Below are 13,658 nucleotides of genomic sequence, written 5' to 3' on the forward strand. Positions count from 1 at the left end.
ATTCACTGAGCATGTGGTCAGTTGGGGCCATCTTCCTTTTCTGTTGTGTACCTTTCTCTTGTTTTGGTATATTTTTCTCTTAATTGTGTATATTTGTCCTGTTTATTATTTATTTCTGCTGTCCTAATTCTTATATTTTATTCCTGCACAGTTTTTGTGGCACACCAATAATTTTACTGTACATGTACAATAACCATCAAGGGCTAATATTCTTCTTCTGTTTTATTCTATAATTTCTCAAATTCTGATGACTTTTTAAAAGCAACCAATGAACTCTAATTACCAATAGATATCATAGTATTCCCATCAGCCTCATGCTACTTACATAGTAAATATAATTAATAGACCTACTAACCCAGATGTTAGTACACTGAAGAGAATGTAGGAATTGTGAAAGGCGATGAAAATGACAAGCTGCACATCTCTGTGGAAGATTGTAGTAAAGACTGATAAGAACGTTTTTTTGTTTTTTTGGGGGGGGGGTTTGTTTTTTGTTTTTTTCAGCCCTCCATCCACACTGAGACAGCCTTTTCGGTCAAGGAAATTGAAGCTTTTTGAAAACGCTCTCCAAGTGGATACATTTGAAAACACTATTTTCACGTCACAGTGTGGACAGTGTGACCACAGGCTTTCGTAAACAATGGGTCATTTTTGTCATATGATGCAGTCATGTGACCGATTAAACTGAGATATAGGAGGGCATTATACAGCAGTTGTTTTGTTTGCTCTGAATTTTGACAGCCCTGTTAAAGATTAATATCAGTTTTAATATCCATTTCCAAATGTATCAGGATTAGTGTAGATGTAGCCTAAATGGGGTGGTGAAATCTTCATTCTGTCACCTCAGACGTCTGTAAAAGGTTAAACCTTTCCAGTCGCGAAACTATCATCCATGCTTTTATAACCTCATGCTTGAATTAATGCAACTCTCTTTTAATAGGGGCTGGCCTCACTCCAGTCAGCTGAGCAGCTGTTGCTGTCAGTTCCTTAATCTAAATGAAGAGTGAGCATTTTAAACTATAGCCTATAGATCTTCCTCTTCACTTCAGGCAATCTACTTCAGTGGTGGTCTTTAAATCTAGGTTAAAAACATTTTTATTCACTGGCTTTTGAACCAATGGGTAACTGATACTGTTACTGTATTGTTATTTTTTGTGTTTATTGTTCCTATTGTACTTCTTATATATCTGCTGTACATCAGTTTTGTTGGCCTTGTATTGTTTTTAAAGTGCTATATAAATAAATTATGGTATGGCAGATGTAAACAAAGGATCATGTCTATAAAGAAAGGGCATTTTGGAAGAAAAGCAGCTTTACCTCTCATATTTGAACTTTTTTCCTTCTTTTTGATGATGATTTGTCCATAAGTGACATCTTCTGTTCTGACTGCTGAGTGGATTACAGCACTCTCTACAGAATAAAACAAATAAGGAAGACATCACTGTAGGTCATACAGTTGATAGCAGAGCTGATTGTAAAGACAGCTCTGTTGTTACAGAAATGTCTACAGAAAAAGCATGTGGATCATTAGAAGTGGACAATAGCATTTACATAGAAAACATGACTACTTTTCACAATGATGCTTGCATTCGATCAACATATCAGAAACTCACAAACTATATAAAAGTTAAGTTTTTAAAAGTTACATTTGGAATTTAAATAGAGACACTTAGATAAATAGAAATGAGTTTAACTGTGGTTTCACACCTGCAACTTTTTTAAAATCTGAGACAGGATGTTGGACGACTGCAGAGCTGTTAGCTTCTGTTAACCACAGACCACAAACACAGTCGAACACACAACGAGCAACATTAAACACATGACAAAAAAACTACACTGGATTAAGATGATAACGTTGATACATTCTGGACAAAAGAAGTAAAACAAAAAGAGTCTATTAAAAGTTAGAAGCATAAAGTTTAACCCTGAAAAATAAATAAATAGTACTGGCAGGAAGTGATAGTTTCCGATCTCATCCATGACCTTGTTTCAGTCTTTTCCTGTTCATGAGTATTTCTTCGCACTAACATGAGGGTTTATAGTAATGTTAGTGCATGTTTGACAATTCTGATAGGTCAAAGAAGATGTACATTCTTCCATGTTGGTGGCCTATCTGTCTGGAAAACCTCATCTTACCTACCAACTTCCTCAGAAGTCGCTCCATAGCTTCACTGTCTGGCTCAAGAGTATTGAGCATCACAACGAGAGGCCTGATTCATAAAGCAAATACTCCATTGTCTCCCCATCAAATGTCTGATAAATCTATCTCATCACCAATCGTCATAAAAGCTAGCTCATGCAGCTGGCAATATCTCTGTGATGAGGTGGGTCCAGGGGCCACCTGCATGTCCAGCAGGGGCAACAGAGCTATACTGGAGGCAGCCTACATGGCAAGGGGCGGCAGCACAGCAGTCGTAGTCTTGGGCCGAGGCTCCCAGGCAGCGTGGCAGGCGACCAAGCAGGACTGTCCCTGCCACCGACCTCCGGCTCTAGTGCAGCAGGACTCTCCCTTGCTCTTTCCACTATCTCAGGCCGAGCAGGTTCCTTGGCTTCCCCGACCTCTGTCTCAGGCCATGCAGGTTCCTCTATTGCGCTGTCCAGCGGGTCAGGCTGAGCAGGTGGTGGACATGGAGGTTGCTTTACTGCCTTCCTCTGGGAGGCAAGAAGAGGTGCAGGCACCTGCTACGGGTGCAGGCACCTTCTGAGACACGCTGCTCCCACCCGAGTAGTGGGTACAGGGGTGGAGGAAGGCTGGGTCTTGACGGGCCTCACCCTAGGGACCGGCAAGGGTGCAGGAGTAGACTAGACACCCGCCACTCCCACACAGCTGAGGGATACCGGTGGGCCCGGCAGCGGTGTCTGCAAGCAACCAATCCAAGCTGCCAGACTTGTGATCTTCTGTACCTGGGGCTCGTATTGGTCTTGCAGCTGCTCCACCGCCTGCTCACTCCATGTCGCTGCCTCCCTTCCCCTGCCTGGCCTGGTCGCAGTTCCGCCATGCCCCAGTCCTGGAGTTTACACCACTGTAAAAAAACACATGGTGTCGACTGCATTGCAACGCTTCCCAGCCCGGTTGTTGTTCACTTCCAGATGCATACCAACAACATCAACAAACAGCCAGGACCTAGTTCTTCCTTTTAATGCAGGCGCAGTGTGATCGCTGATGCGATGTCTGAGTGGTTCAATCTGCTAGTGACAGAAGTGGGTTGATTTACTAGTATAGGGGGCTGAATGAGGCTACACAGAGACTTGTAGTGATAGGATAATGTCAGATCTGATCATGTAACAGAAGGATGATCACAATATGACATAGAGGCTACTTTTTGGCCTATAGACGGTGGTGGCTTACTTGGTGTCACTGATACCACCTGGTCTTTTAAATTCACTCAACATTTTTCAAATTAGGAGCTAACTTGTCCATAACCCTGCTCCCCGACTAAGACAAGTTAGTTGTTTCAAGAAACTTTGATGAGTTGGGTTTGGGGGACAGAGGGCAGTGACGGGGACACTCACACAATGCTGCTGACGGTGCAGTGGTAGAAGTTATCAGGAGTGTATGGCCTTCCCTACTCTGGAGGAATGATTGTGAGACCATTATTGACTAAAACAGGTTGCAGTAGGATTAGGATGTGATCCCTGTCTGCTCCTGAGAATCACATTTAACCCATACTGGCTGATTCACTCCTGAGGTGACTCCTGGGGCTCTTTCACACTGCTGATAGTAGGGAGATGACTGTGGCAGGCAGTCAGGGTGTAGGAATGGAATAGCAGAAGAGGAAAGATAAGGTTGTGTGTCCAATTCCTGCACCTTCACTAGAGGCAGTGTTTCTAGAGGGGATTCATCAGCTGCATTAAAGTGAGTCCAAAGTTTCTCATCAACTTTGACTCATAGGGCTTGAGGCTCTAGAGGATGATGGAGTTGCCTTCTGGGCTCCTTTCTCCAACCTGATTTGTTTCATTTCCTTAGTTACTGGAACTTGATTTGCTGTGTAAAGGGGTATGGGATGCTCACCATATCTGTAGCCTATTCTCAGATCACTGAAAGCAGCCACACAGACACCAGAGCACGTTTCACTTGCAAGGGGAGCTTCATGGAGTTCAGTCTTGCCACTTGCCTGTCCAAGCAACTCCACTCTTTTATTGACAACAGAGGTTACACATAATTCAGTTAACCATGTAACAGGTTTTAAGCAGGCATGTGTGTGTGTCAGCAAAGTATACGCCTGCGTGCATGTGTGTGTCACTTCTTGACACCATACAAGGCATGATATCTTCCTTTTAATGCAGGCGCTGCATTGTATGATGTATTTTGGCATGACAACGTGTGTCATGCCACAATAGCAGAAGTGAGTGTCTTGCTAAACTATAAAAACAGGAACTTGCAACAGGTCATATCTCAAATGACCACTTAAAGGTGTGAAGTCTTCCACTTTAATAGAACAGAACAGTCTAGTTTCTAAAGCTGTAATGGAAATTATAACATTGAGGCTGCTTCCTCCCATCTCATGGTACACAAATGCACACAGAATCTTATCAGACCTAAAAAGGATAAGATATTTTATCCGCATACAAATGATTACATATTTCTAAGCATAAATAACAATATAAAAAATATCAATCCTGACAGGCATGTGGGTGTATTTGGCTGAGTGCTTCTGCCTGAGAGAAGATTGCCTGCATATTGAAAAGCTTCTTCAGATTCTAGGAAAAGATACGACATCCAGCTTGAAGGACTAATAATGAATAGAGGTAGCAGGAAGGACTGCATACAGGCTGACTCTTGTAAAAGGAGTCTTCCTGGCAAGGATGTGATTGAATTCGGTAGTGATTGTCAATGGAACCCTCTGTTGATAAACTCCCCTTTTCATTAGCCAGTCATGCCTAATGTGATGCTTCTAAGAGGCCTATGAGTCAGTTGCATCCCTAAAAACTGTCTATGGCCAAAATAAAGTCATCCATCCCTCGCCTGGAGCTTTGCACTGCTGTGACAGGGGCACAGCTAGATGAAGATCAAGACCTGACAGACCCATATGCATGGAGGTATGTTAATTCAGCCAGAAACCCCGATAATGAAATCACCAGAGAAAGAACCTTTAAAGAGCTGGCTGAACTAAACAGGTCGAGTCAGGGCTCCTTTCTTTTCCATGACCAAGACAGCTGGCCAGTTAAAACGTTTTCTAACCCAGAGGAAAAAATACTTAAGAACTGTGGAAATCTGCCTTCTTAGTTAAAGTTCCCAGACAAACAAAGTTTAGTTCAGAAACTGCAGAGCTCTAGACACCCTAATGTACTGGACCCAAACAACTCCTTTACAAAGCTTCTCATCAAGGATTATGACCAGTGCTTATGTCACCTGGACCCGAGAGACTTTTTGCAGATATCAACTGAGCATTCTGGGTATTATGAGGAAGAAGGTTCTCCACCGTTATTAATCCAACTGCAATTACTGCAAATAATGGTTGTAGCCTGGTTTTCCACAGATGACTGACCTACCAGACTTCCTCTTTACCTCACTCAGGCAGACTGCTTTGGCCCATTCAGGGTTAAGATCTGACAAAGGACTGAAAAGAGATGGGGCATCAAGTGCTTGACAGCTAGAGCTGTACATCTTGACCTTCTAAACCATACTGATATTGATTCTTGCCTCATGGCCCTAAGAACATTTATTGCTCACAAAGGAGCACCCACAGGGATTATCTCAGATTGAGGCATTAACTTTTGGGGGGATAAAAGGGAGCTACAGAAAGCAATTACTGAGTGATCCGCCAGTTTGCAACAGATCCTTACCAAGCAGAAGATTTACTTTAAATTTAACACACCTAGTGCCCCACACTTTGGTGGTTTGTGGGAAGGGAAAATTACTCTATTAAGACAATGTTCTATGTAACTGTTGGTATCCAACCTGTGGCTGAAGATGTTCTTAGGAATCTGTTGATTGAACTGGAGGGCATTCTAAATTCAAAGCCATCAGGCTATATATCCTCCAGTGTTTCTTATCTTGATCCAGAGACCCCCAGCCATTTGCTAATGGGGTAGCCAGGTGGATTACTGTCACAGGTTGTTAACCAGAGACTGAACTCAAACCTGAGAGCATTTCAAATATTCATCCATCCATCCGCTTCTCCTTTTCAGGGTCGCGGGGGGTGCTGGAGCCTATCCCAGCTGTCATAGGGCGAGAGGCGGGGTACACCCTGGACAGGTCGCGAGTCTGTCGCAGGGCCAACATACAGGGACAGACAACCATTCACACCTAATGGCAATTTGGATTTTCCAATTAACCTATCCCCACAAGCTGCATGTCTTTGGACGGTGGGAAGAAGCCGGAGTACCCGGAGAGAACCCACACAAACTCCACACAGAAAGACCCTGGCCTGATGGTGGAATTGAACTCAGGACCTTCTTGCTGTGCGGCAACAGTGCTAACCACCGTGCCACCGTGCTGCCCATTTCATTTGAATATTTCAAATATTCAAGTACTATATACATTTGAGGGCAGCTGTTAGAAAGGTTTCAAATTTTTTATTTTGTTGTGTTTGGAATTTCATAGGATTCCTTATATGTGCTTTCAGTGATGCACCACCTGCTGGACTGGAAAGCAAATTCATACGCCTCACTGGCAGAATGGGTGGGGTAGTGGGAGTGTGGCAACCAAGCAAAAAGTCCAGTCCATGTGGTGTTGTGCATTGTTTTACTACCAGTGAGTAGTTCCCAGTAGGGCCACATATACACCTACATCTACCTGCTTACAAGCTTACAAGCTGACCGACACTGAGGCAAGCATCAACCAGAAATCAGTGCAAAACACAGTTTTTAAAACTACAAAAATATTTCCTCTGTTTGACTGGCTGTTTTTCACTATTTGATATGTTGATGTTGCTGTTCATGTTTAACTCTACCATCAAAGACATGTAATCAAAATTAAAGATTAAGCAAACAAAAACCCCAATTGTAAATTCCAAAATTCTGAGTCTCACCTTCAGATTTCCTGTGAACACATCGTTTCACCAGCAGAACCAGTAACACCAGTAGAATCACAAAACAGACTGATCCAACAGATGACATCACAGGTGTGATAGAGAAACCAGGAGGAGGTGTGGATGTAGGTGGAGATGTGGATGTAGGTGGAGGTGTGGTGGTGTGTTTGTCTAAAATAAAGCAAACACAGTCATTAAGTTGTCGTCACATTGTGAATGTTGAAAGCTGCAGAAACACAGACAGGTGAGTGTGTCACCTGTGACAGTGATCCAGCTGGATGGAGACTCTCCATGACCGCTGATGTCACACTTGTAGAGGCCTTCATCAGACCTGGAAACATGCTGGATGGTCACGTGACCTGTAGGCTGCTTCCTGATGAGGGAGCCATCTTTATAGAAAGCAGCTGGGAGGTTGGAGGGAGTGGTCTTTGTTTTACAGAGCAGAGTGACGTCATCTCCCTCCATCACAGGGAGGACAGGACTCTGCAGGATCACTGATCCACCTCAACACAGAGACAAACTACAGCATTTCATCCATTTACACACAGCTTCATCAACACTAACTCCACACACTCAGCTTACCAGTGACTGTCAGGTTAACCATGTTACTGATGGCACCCTCTCTGGACTCACACCAGTAAACTCCACTGTCCTGTGTTAAGATGTAGCTCATGTTACAGGAAGAATTAGCTGGTTTTCCCCATTCTGCTCCACACTGAGTCCTCTGTAAATTGCTTGTGTTTCTCCTCAGAGTCCATCCAGCAGAGCTGTCGTCCTCCTCACAGCTCAGAGACACAAAGTCTCCTTCAAAGATCTGAGAGCTGCTGGGACTCACAGTCAGACGAGCTGTGAGGGTTAAAATGAAAAACTGATGATCTGTTAAACTTTACATTGTGAAATATGAACCCAATCAGGTCATATCAGTGAGCATTTATCAGGTTTAAACAGTGACATGTTATCTGCAGTGTTGGTCAAGTTACTTTTTTTTTATCCTGTCCTGTTTGGTTGTTTTGCCATCAGAATTATTGTCTAAAGGTGAAGAAAGATGCCCAACGGATTTACTTTACCAAATAGACCATCCCAGCCTTTCCGTAACGGTCTATTTGATTCACCTTTTATTGTTTTTTTTATTTATTTTATTTTCACTTGCTAAATACGGGACAGACTTGAATGAGGAAAAGAAAAGGGAGAAAGAAAGTGGGAAAGAAAAACAGCGGGGAAGAGGAACGGTGATAATGGGCAAAAAACAAAAACCAATAAAACAAACAGACAAAAAATACATATATCAATCACCTGGATCACCTGTTTAGAAAGAAAAAAGAGAAAACAAGCAGAAAAAAAGAGCAATATAATAAACAACATCACGATGATCTATGAGAATATAACATTAAATGGTCAATGGCCTGTATTGATATAGCGCTTTACTAGTCCCTAAGGACCCCAAAGCGCTTTACATATCCAGTAATCCACCCATTCACACACACTAGTAAATATTAAACATTATTGTGCAGCACGTAAGATCGACAGCGCACAGTGTGCTTTGAGGTAGGAGCCAAAAAGGGTGTAGTTTGTATGTGTGAACACCCGTGTGTACACCTGTGAGCATGGACGCGCTTGTTTTTTTTTAAAAGGTTCCTTCATGTAATGATCTGCTAGAGGGTGTGGGGGGGGCCACAGCCCCCGTCCTCCAGGACATGAAGGTATAGAGGAGATCAAGACTCCAGACATCCAGAGGCCCCCAGAACACAAGAGACCAAGGAAGACCAACAGAGGGGCAGCTGCACCACTATCCCAGAAAGAGCTGAGGAGAGTCCCAGATGAGGGGTCATTCAGCAGCCACGGAGCAGAAGCCAGGGGGGTTGCAGTGACATGTCCGTGAGCTCCGCCGGCAGCCAGCTGTGTCAGAGTGACCGAGCCCCAGGCCGAGAGGCCGAGGGCACCCCACCTCTGAAGTGGCCCGAGTGAACCCCAGGCTCCAGGCCCCGGCGAGCAGCCACCAGGAGTGAGCCGGTGTGTACCTGGATGCCCATCCCTGGACACAAAGAACCACCAACGCACCGATGTCTGAAGGCGTCTGCCACTGGCAGGGGAAGTGGGGGGGGGGGGAGATAGGCCTCCATACCTTGGAGGGTCTGAGATGTCCCTAGAGAAGTGGCGTCTGATACCCAACCTGACATATAGACAAAGACATACAGGCACACACAGATACAAACATCCATTCCCACCCTCATGCTCTCATATGCAATTACTCAACACTCAACCAACGTGGAGACAGACATAGAGAGACACTGTACACACAATCACACTCTAAGCCCCAGGTCTAGGTACCCTTGCCCCTGGAGGAGGAAACTGCACCCAGACCCAGGTGGTGTTACCCTTTTCCCTGGGGTGGAGAGAAGCAGAAGCAGGAGGAGAGCGATGGGAGAGAAGTAAGGTCAGTACTTCCACGTTTTAAACGCTGCATGCTCAAACTCTCTCCCGCACTCGATATATTATCCATTGTTGATCTGCACACAGCTGTTGATCCGAACGTCGCACTTGCTTACGTCACTGTCATAAGACACTCTTGCAAAAAAAATCACGGTTTTATTAACGCAGTAACGCAGTGTGCTTACGGGAAAGTGACAGTAATCTAATTATATTTTTTGCAATAGTAATCCCTTACTTTACTCGTTACTTGAAAAAAGTATTCAGATTACAGTCTGAGGTACTGTAATCCACGTTACTGCCCATTTCTGATCATCTGTGAATATTTTCTTACATTTTTTCATTTCAGCACTTTTATATTTGATATCTACCAACATGACCCCAATCAGGTCATATCATTGAGCATTTCTCAGGTTTAAACTGTGACAGAAGAAGGTTACTGACCTTGGTTTGTTGTGCAGCTCAGCAGTGACATCAGAACTAAAGAGAAATGATACTCAGGTTGATTTGAGGTGAACATAAAGAACAACTCCACACAAACAGCTGACAAACACACAAACTCACTTTTCTGATTTTCTACAACAACATGTTGTGTTCTCTTCTTTTGCAGAATTATCGACTTCGGGGTCACAGTAGAGCTCAAGTTTATCAGACCTGTTATAGTCAGTACAGGTCAGTACTACAACTTTTAAATACCACAGTAAACCCATGTTTTCACTATAGAGCTGTGTCCACATAATGAGTGAACGACTGAAAGACTAATTTGTACATCCTCTATCCAAGAGCAAGGGGTGGCTCCCGCCACTTTTTTGGTCAACCGATCCCAGCGAGTGAATCTGGATCCTGACCTCTCTTCCCCTCGCACTCTCAGCATCAGCTCTCCCCAGGGTTGTGTACTAAGGACACTACTCTACTCCCTCTACACATCTGGCTGCAGTCCCACTCTCCCAGAGAACATCATTGACAAATTTGCCAATGACGCAACGGTGGTGGGGCAGATCACAGGGGAAATGAAGCGGCTTACAGAGATTAGGTCCTGAAACTTGGAGAATAGTGTGCATTAAACAACCTCTCATTTAACATCTCCAAGACCAAGGAACTCATCTGTTGAGTCTGTGTTTCCACGGACCCCGCTAGTTTAGAGACTTATTCCTCACAAAATATGAAACCAAGACAGAACATCTTCAACCGGTCTTTTACTCGCTAACGAGGGACGGCTTGGTCAGAACCAGGCAGTGGAGCTTAATACTCCTCACCTGTCTCCAGCTGAAGTCCTTCAAAGAGCAGCTCTCCTCGCTGCTGTTGTAAACTGTTACAATACACAATACAACACAAGCACCTCCCACCGTAACCCCCCCAACCCTAACCCTAACCCTAAGCCCCCTAATCAATGGTTACAAAAGACGAGGCATTGTGCATGTGTATGCATGTCTATGCATGTGCAAGAACTGACAACATTAATTAATTTGACCCTAACATCATCCTTGACTTCAGGCAAAACAGAAATGCCCCTGCCCCCCTGCCCATCAACGGTGAATGTGTAGAGCGAGTGAAATCCTTAAAATTTAACACCACAGCGCTGGTTAAGAAGGCCTAGCACCGACTACACTTTCTAAGGGTGCTCAGGAAGGAGCAACTAAGCTCCCCACTGCTGGTGACTGTCTACAGATGCACCACCGAGAGCCTGCTGACTTATGCAGTGGCAGTGTGGCAAGCTAGCTGCATGAAGGCAGACAGGAAGAGACTGCAGACGGTGGTAAACACAGCAAGAAAAACCATTGGCTGCCCCTTCCCTTCTTGTCTGCCATCTATAACTCCCGTTGTCTCAGCAGGGCCAGAAACATCTTCAAGTATACAACCATCTTTTTAACCTACTGCCCTGTGGCAGATCAGATCCATACAGGCTAGAGCAAACAGACTCAGATATAGCTTCTTCCCCAAAGCTCAAACTTGCACAAAAGTAATTTGCACTACAAATTGTGCTCAAATTGTCTGTGTCATAATTCTCTGGCTGGCTGTGTCACCGGTGCTGTGTATTTGTATTTATATTATTTGTATAGTTATATTATTGTTGATCGTGGCTCAAGAGTTGGGAGTTCGCCTTGTAATTGGAAGATTGCCGGTTTGAGCCCCGGCTCGGACAGTCTCGGTCGTTGTGTCCTTGGGCACGACACTTCACCCGTTGCCTACTGGTGGTGGTCAGAGGATGCGGTGGCGCTAGTGTCCAGCAGCCTCGCCTCTGTCAGTGTGCCCCAGGGTGGTTGTGGCTACAATGTAGCTGCCATCACCAGTGTGTGAATGTGTGGATGACTGGATGTGTAAAGCACTTTGGGGTCCTTAGGGACTAGTAAAGCGCTATACAAATACAGGGCATTTACCATTTTACCATATTATTGCATATTTTTTATAATGTGTTAAGTACATGTGCACTTTTATGGAGCTTTTTTAAAATCTTGTTATACAGAGGATAATGACAATAAAGGCTTTCATTTCAATTTGATCTTTTCACTGCCTGCTGTGTTTCCTCGACTCCTGAGCAAAGATAAAGAGTCAGTTCAGACCTGCAGTTGGTCCTCGTGGTGTTTTGAACTTGAATTCAGCCTGATTTGTTTTTCATGTCTTCTCCTCCATCATCACTTATCAGGAGAGCAGACAGTCAAAGTACAAGAATTCAAACAAACACAGAGATTCTACTTACAGAGCAGACACAGCACAGATGTTTCCTTCATCGTCCTTCTCACTCATTTGAGCTTTTTTTCATTTCTCTCACTGACACCAAGTAAAGCCCGCCCTCTTCCTCTGAGCACCAGCTTTCTATTGGTTCAAACACAGTGGGTAACTAAATTCTTATCAAAAATGCAAGATACAAACTATAAACATGTGTCTTTTAATGCAATGAGCTTCAATCAGATCAGAATACTTTAATGATCCCTGGGGGAAATTATTTTTTTGTTACAGTGCTCCATTATAAACAGTCTTTCCTCAGACATTTGGCAATTTACACAGCTGGATAGAATAATCGGAAATAAGTCAGATGTCCTCTGCTCTCAGTGATCTGTAGTTTGGTTGATGAACAAATCCATTTCCATGTAGTTACGTCCCCCTCAGTGAGAGAGGCAGATATGAGCTGAAACACAGGAATCAAACCAGGGACGCTGCTGTTATGGAGCTGAACTGGAACCATTCAGACACTGAGGCCCTCTGAACACATTTTAATTACAGCTGTGCAGAGACACACTGATGACTGACTGGAACACTATGATTCACATGTTACATTAACACCATCCTCACACATGGTTTATATATGGCCACTAGAGGGAGATGTTGGACTTTAAATACTAACATGGATACAAGCAGGTCATCAAAGTGAGGTTTCAACACAACTGAGTTTGAAGTATGAAGCGTGTGGCCACAGCTGAAAAGCCCAAACCATGAGAAAGAAAGACTCTGTAAACTACTTGGTTTTTGTATCATTTCTGATGACAATGTTAAAAAGGAGTCAAAAACATTTTATGTTTTTGTTTTGGCCTTCCATTATGATTTTTTAAATTTAATTATTATTTATTCATTTTGACTCAATACAGACTGTGCACCATAACGGAACAGGTAACTGTTCTGTCATGGTGCACAGTCAGGATTGACTGATTGACTGATTGATTGAGTCCTCGCCGGTTGACCTGACATGTTTATCCCTAAATTTGATTCTGTTCATCTGGACGTAGCGTTTTCAGTGGGGGAAACCTTTCGTCACTCATCCAAGTGACGCATTCACCCTCAGCTGACTGCAGGTTTCCACAATCTAATAAACAGTACATTACATAGCATAAATCCTGGCAATCCTCCTTTGGCAATGTAGTGTGAAGCGCTTTGGGGTCCTTAGGGACTAGTAAAGCGCTATATAAGTCCAGGTCATTTACCATTTATATGTATGGGATGCAAAAGTTTGGGCAACTAATTAGTTAATTGTCATTATTTTCTTGTTTATTATATTATTTTCCTGTATAAATCATTGGTTGTCACAATAAAAAATGTCACTTCTCAAATATCACTGTGTGTGTCTCCTATATGATATATTTAACTGACATTTTTTATTGTAACATTTTGCATCACACTGTATATACATACATATGAATAGTAAATGGCCTGGACTTGTATAGCACTTTACTAGTCCCTAAGTACGGTGGCCCCTAGAGACAAAACACTTGCAAGAGGGCACACTGACAGAGACAAGGCTGCCGGACACCGAGACTGTCATAT

At 43.6% G+C, this 13,658-nt stretch overlaps 1 protein-coding gene across 1 annotated transcript in view; it reads right to left on the reverse strand.

The window, feature by feature from the left end:
* The window catches only part of LOC148103498 (Fc receptor-like B), a 48,540-nt gene that overhangs the window by 8,503 nt on the left and 26,379 nt on the right, over positions 1-13,658 (reverse strand). Inside the window, exon 5 of the mRNA XM_087838806.1 lies at positions 7,112-7,145. Coding sequence (XP_087694932.1) covers positions 7,112-7,145 — 34 coding nt within the window. The remainder of the gene's footprint in view (positions 1-7,111; positions 7,146-13,658) is intronic.

This window comes from Neolamprologus brichardi, chromosome 3 (genome assembly GCF_056152115.1).
Source record: "Neolamprologus brichardi isolate AB-2024 chromosome 3, ASM5615211v1, whole genome shotgun sequence".
NCBI classification, from domain to species: Eukaryota; Metazoa; Chordata; class Actinopteri; order Cichliformes; family Cichlidae; genus Neolamprologus; species Neolamprologus brichardi.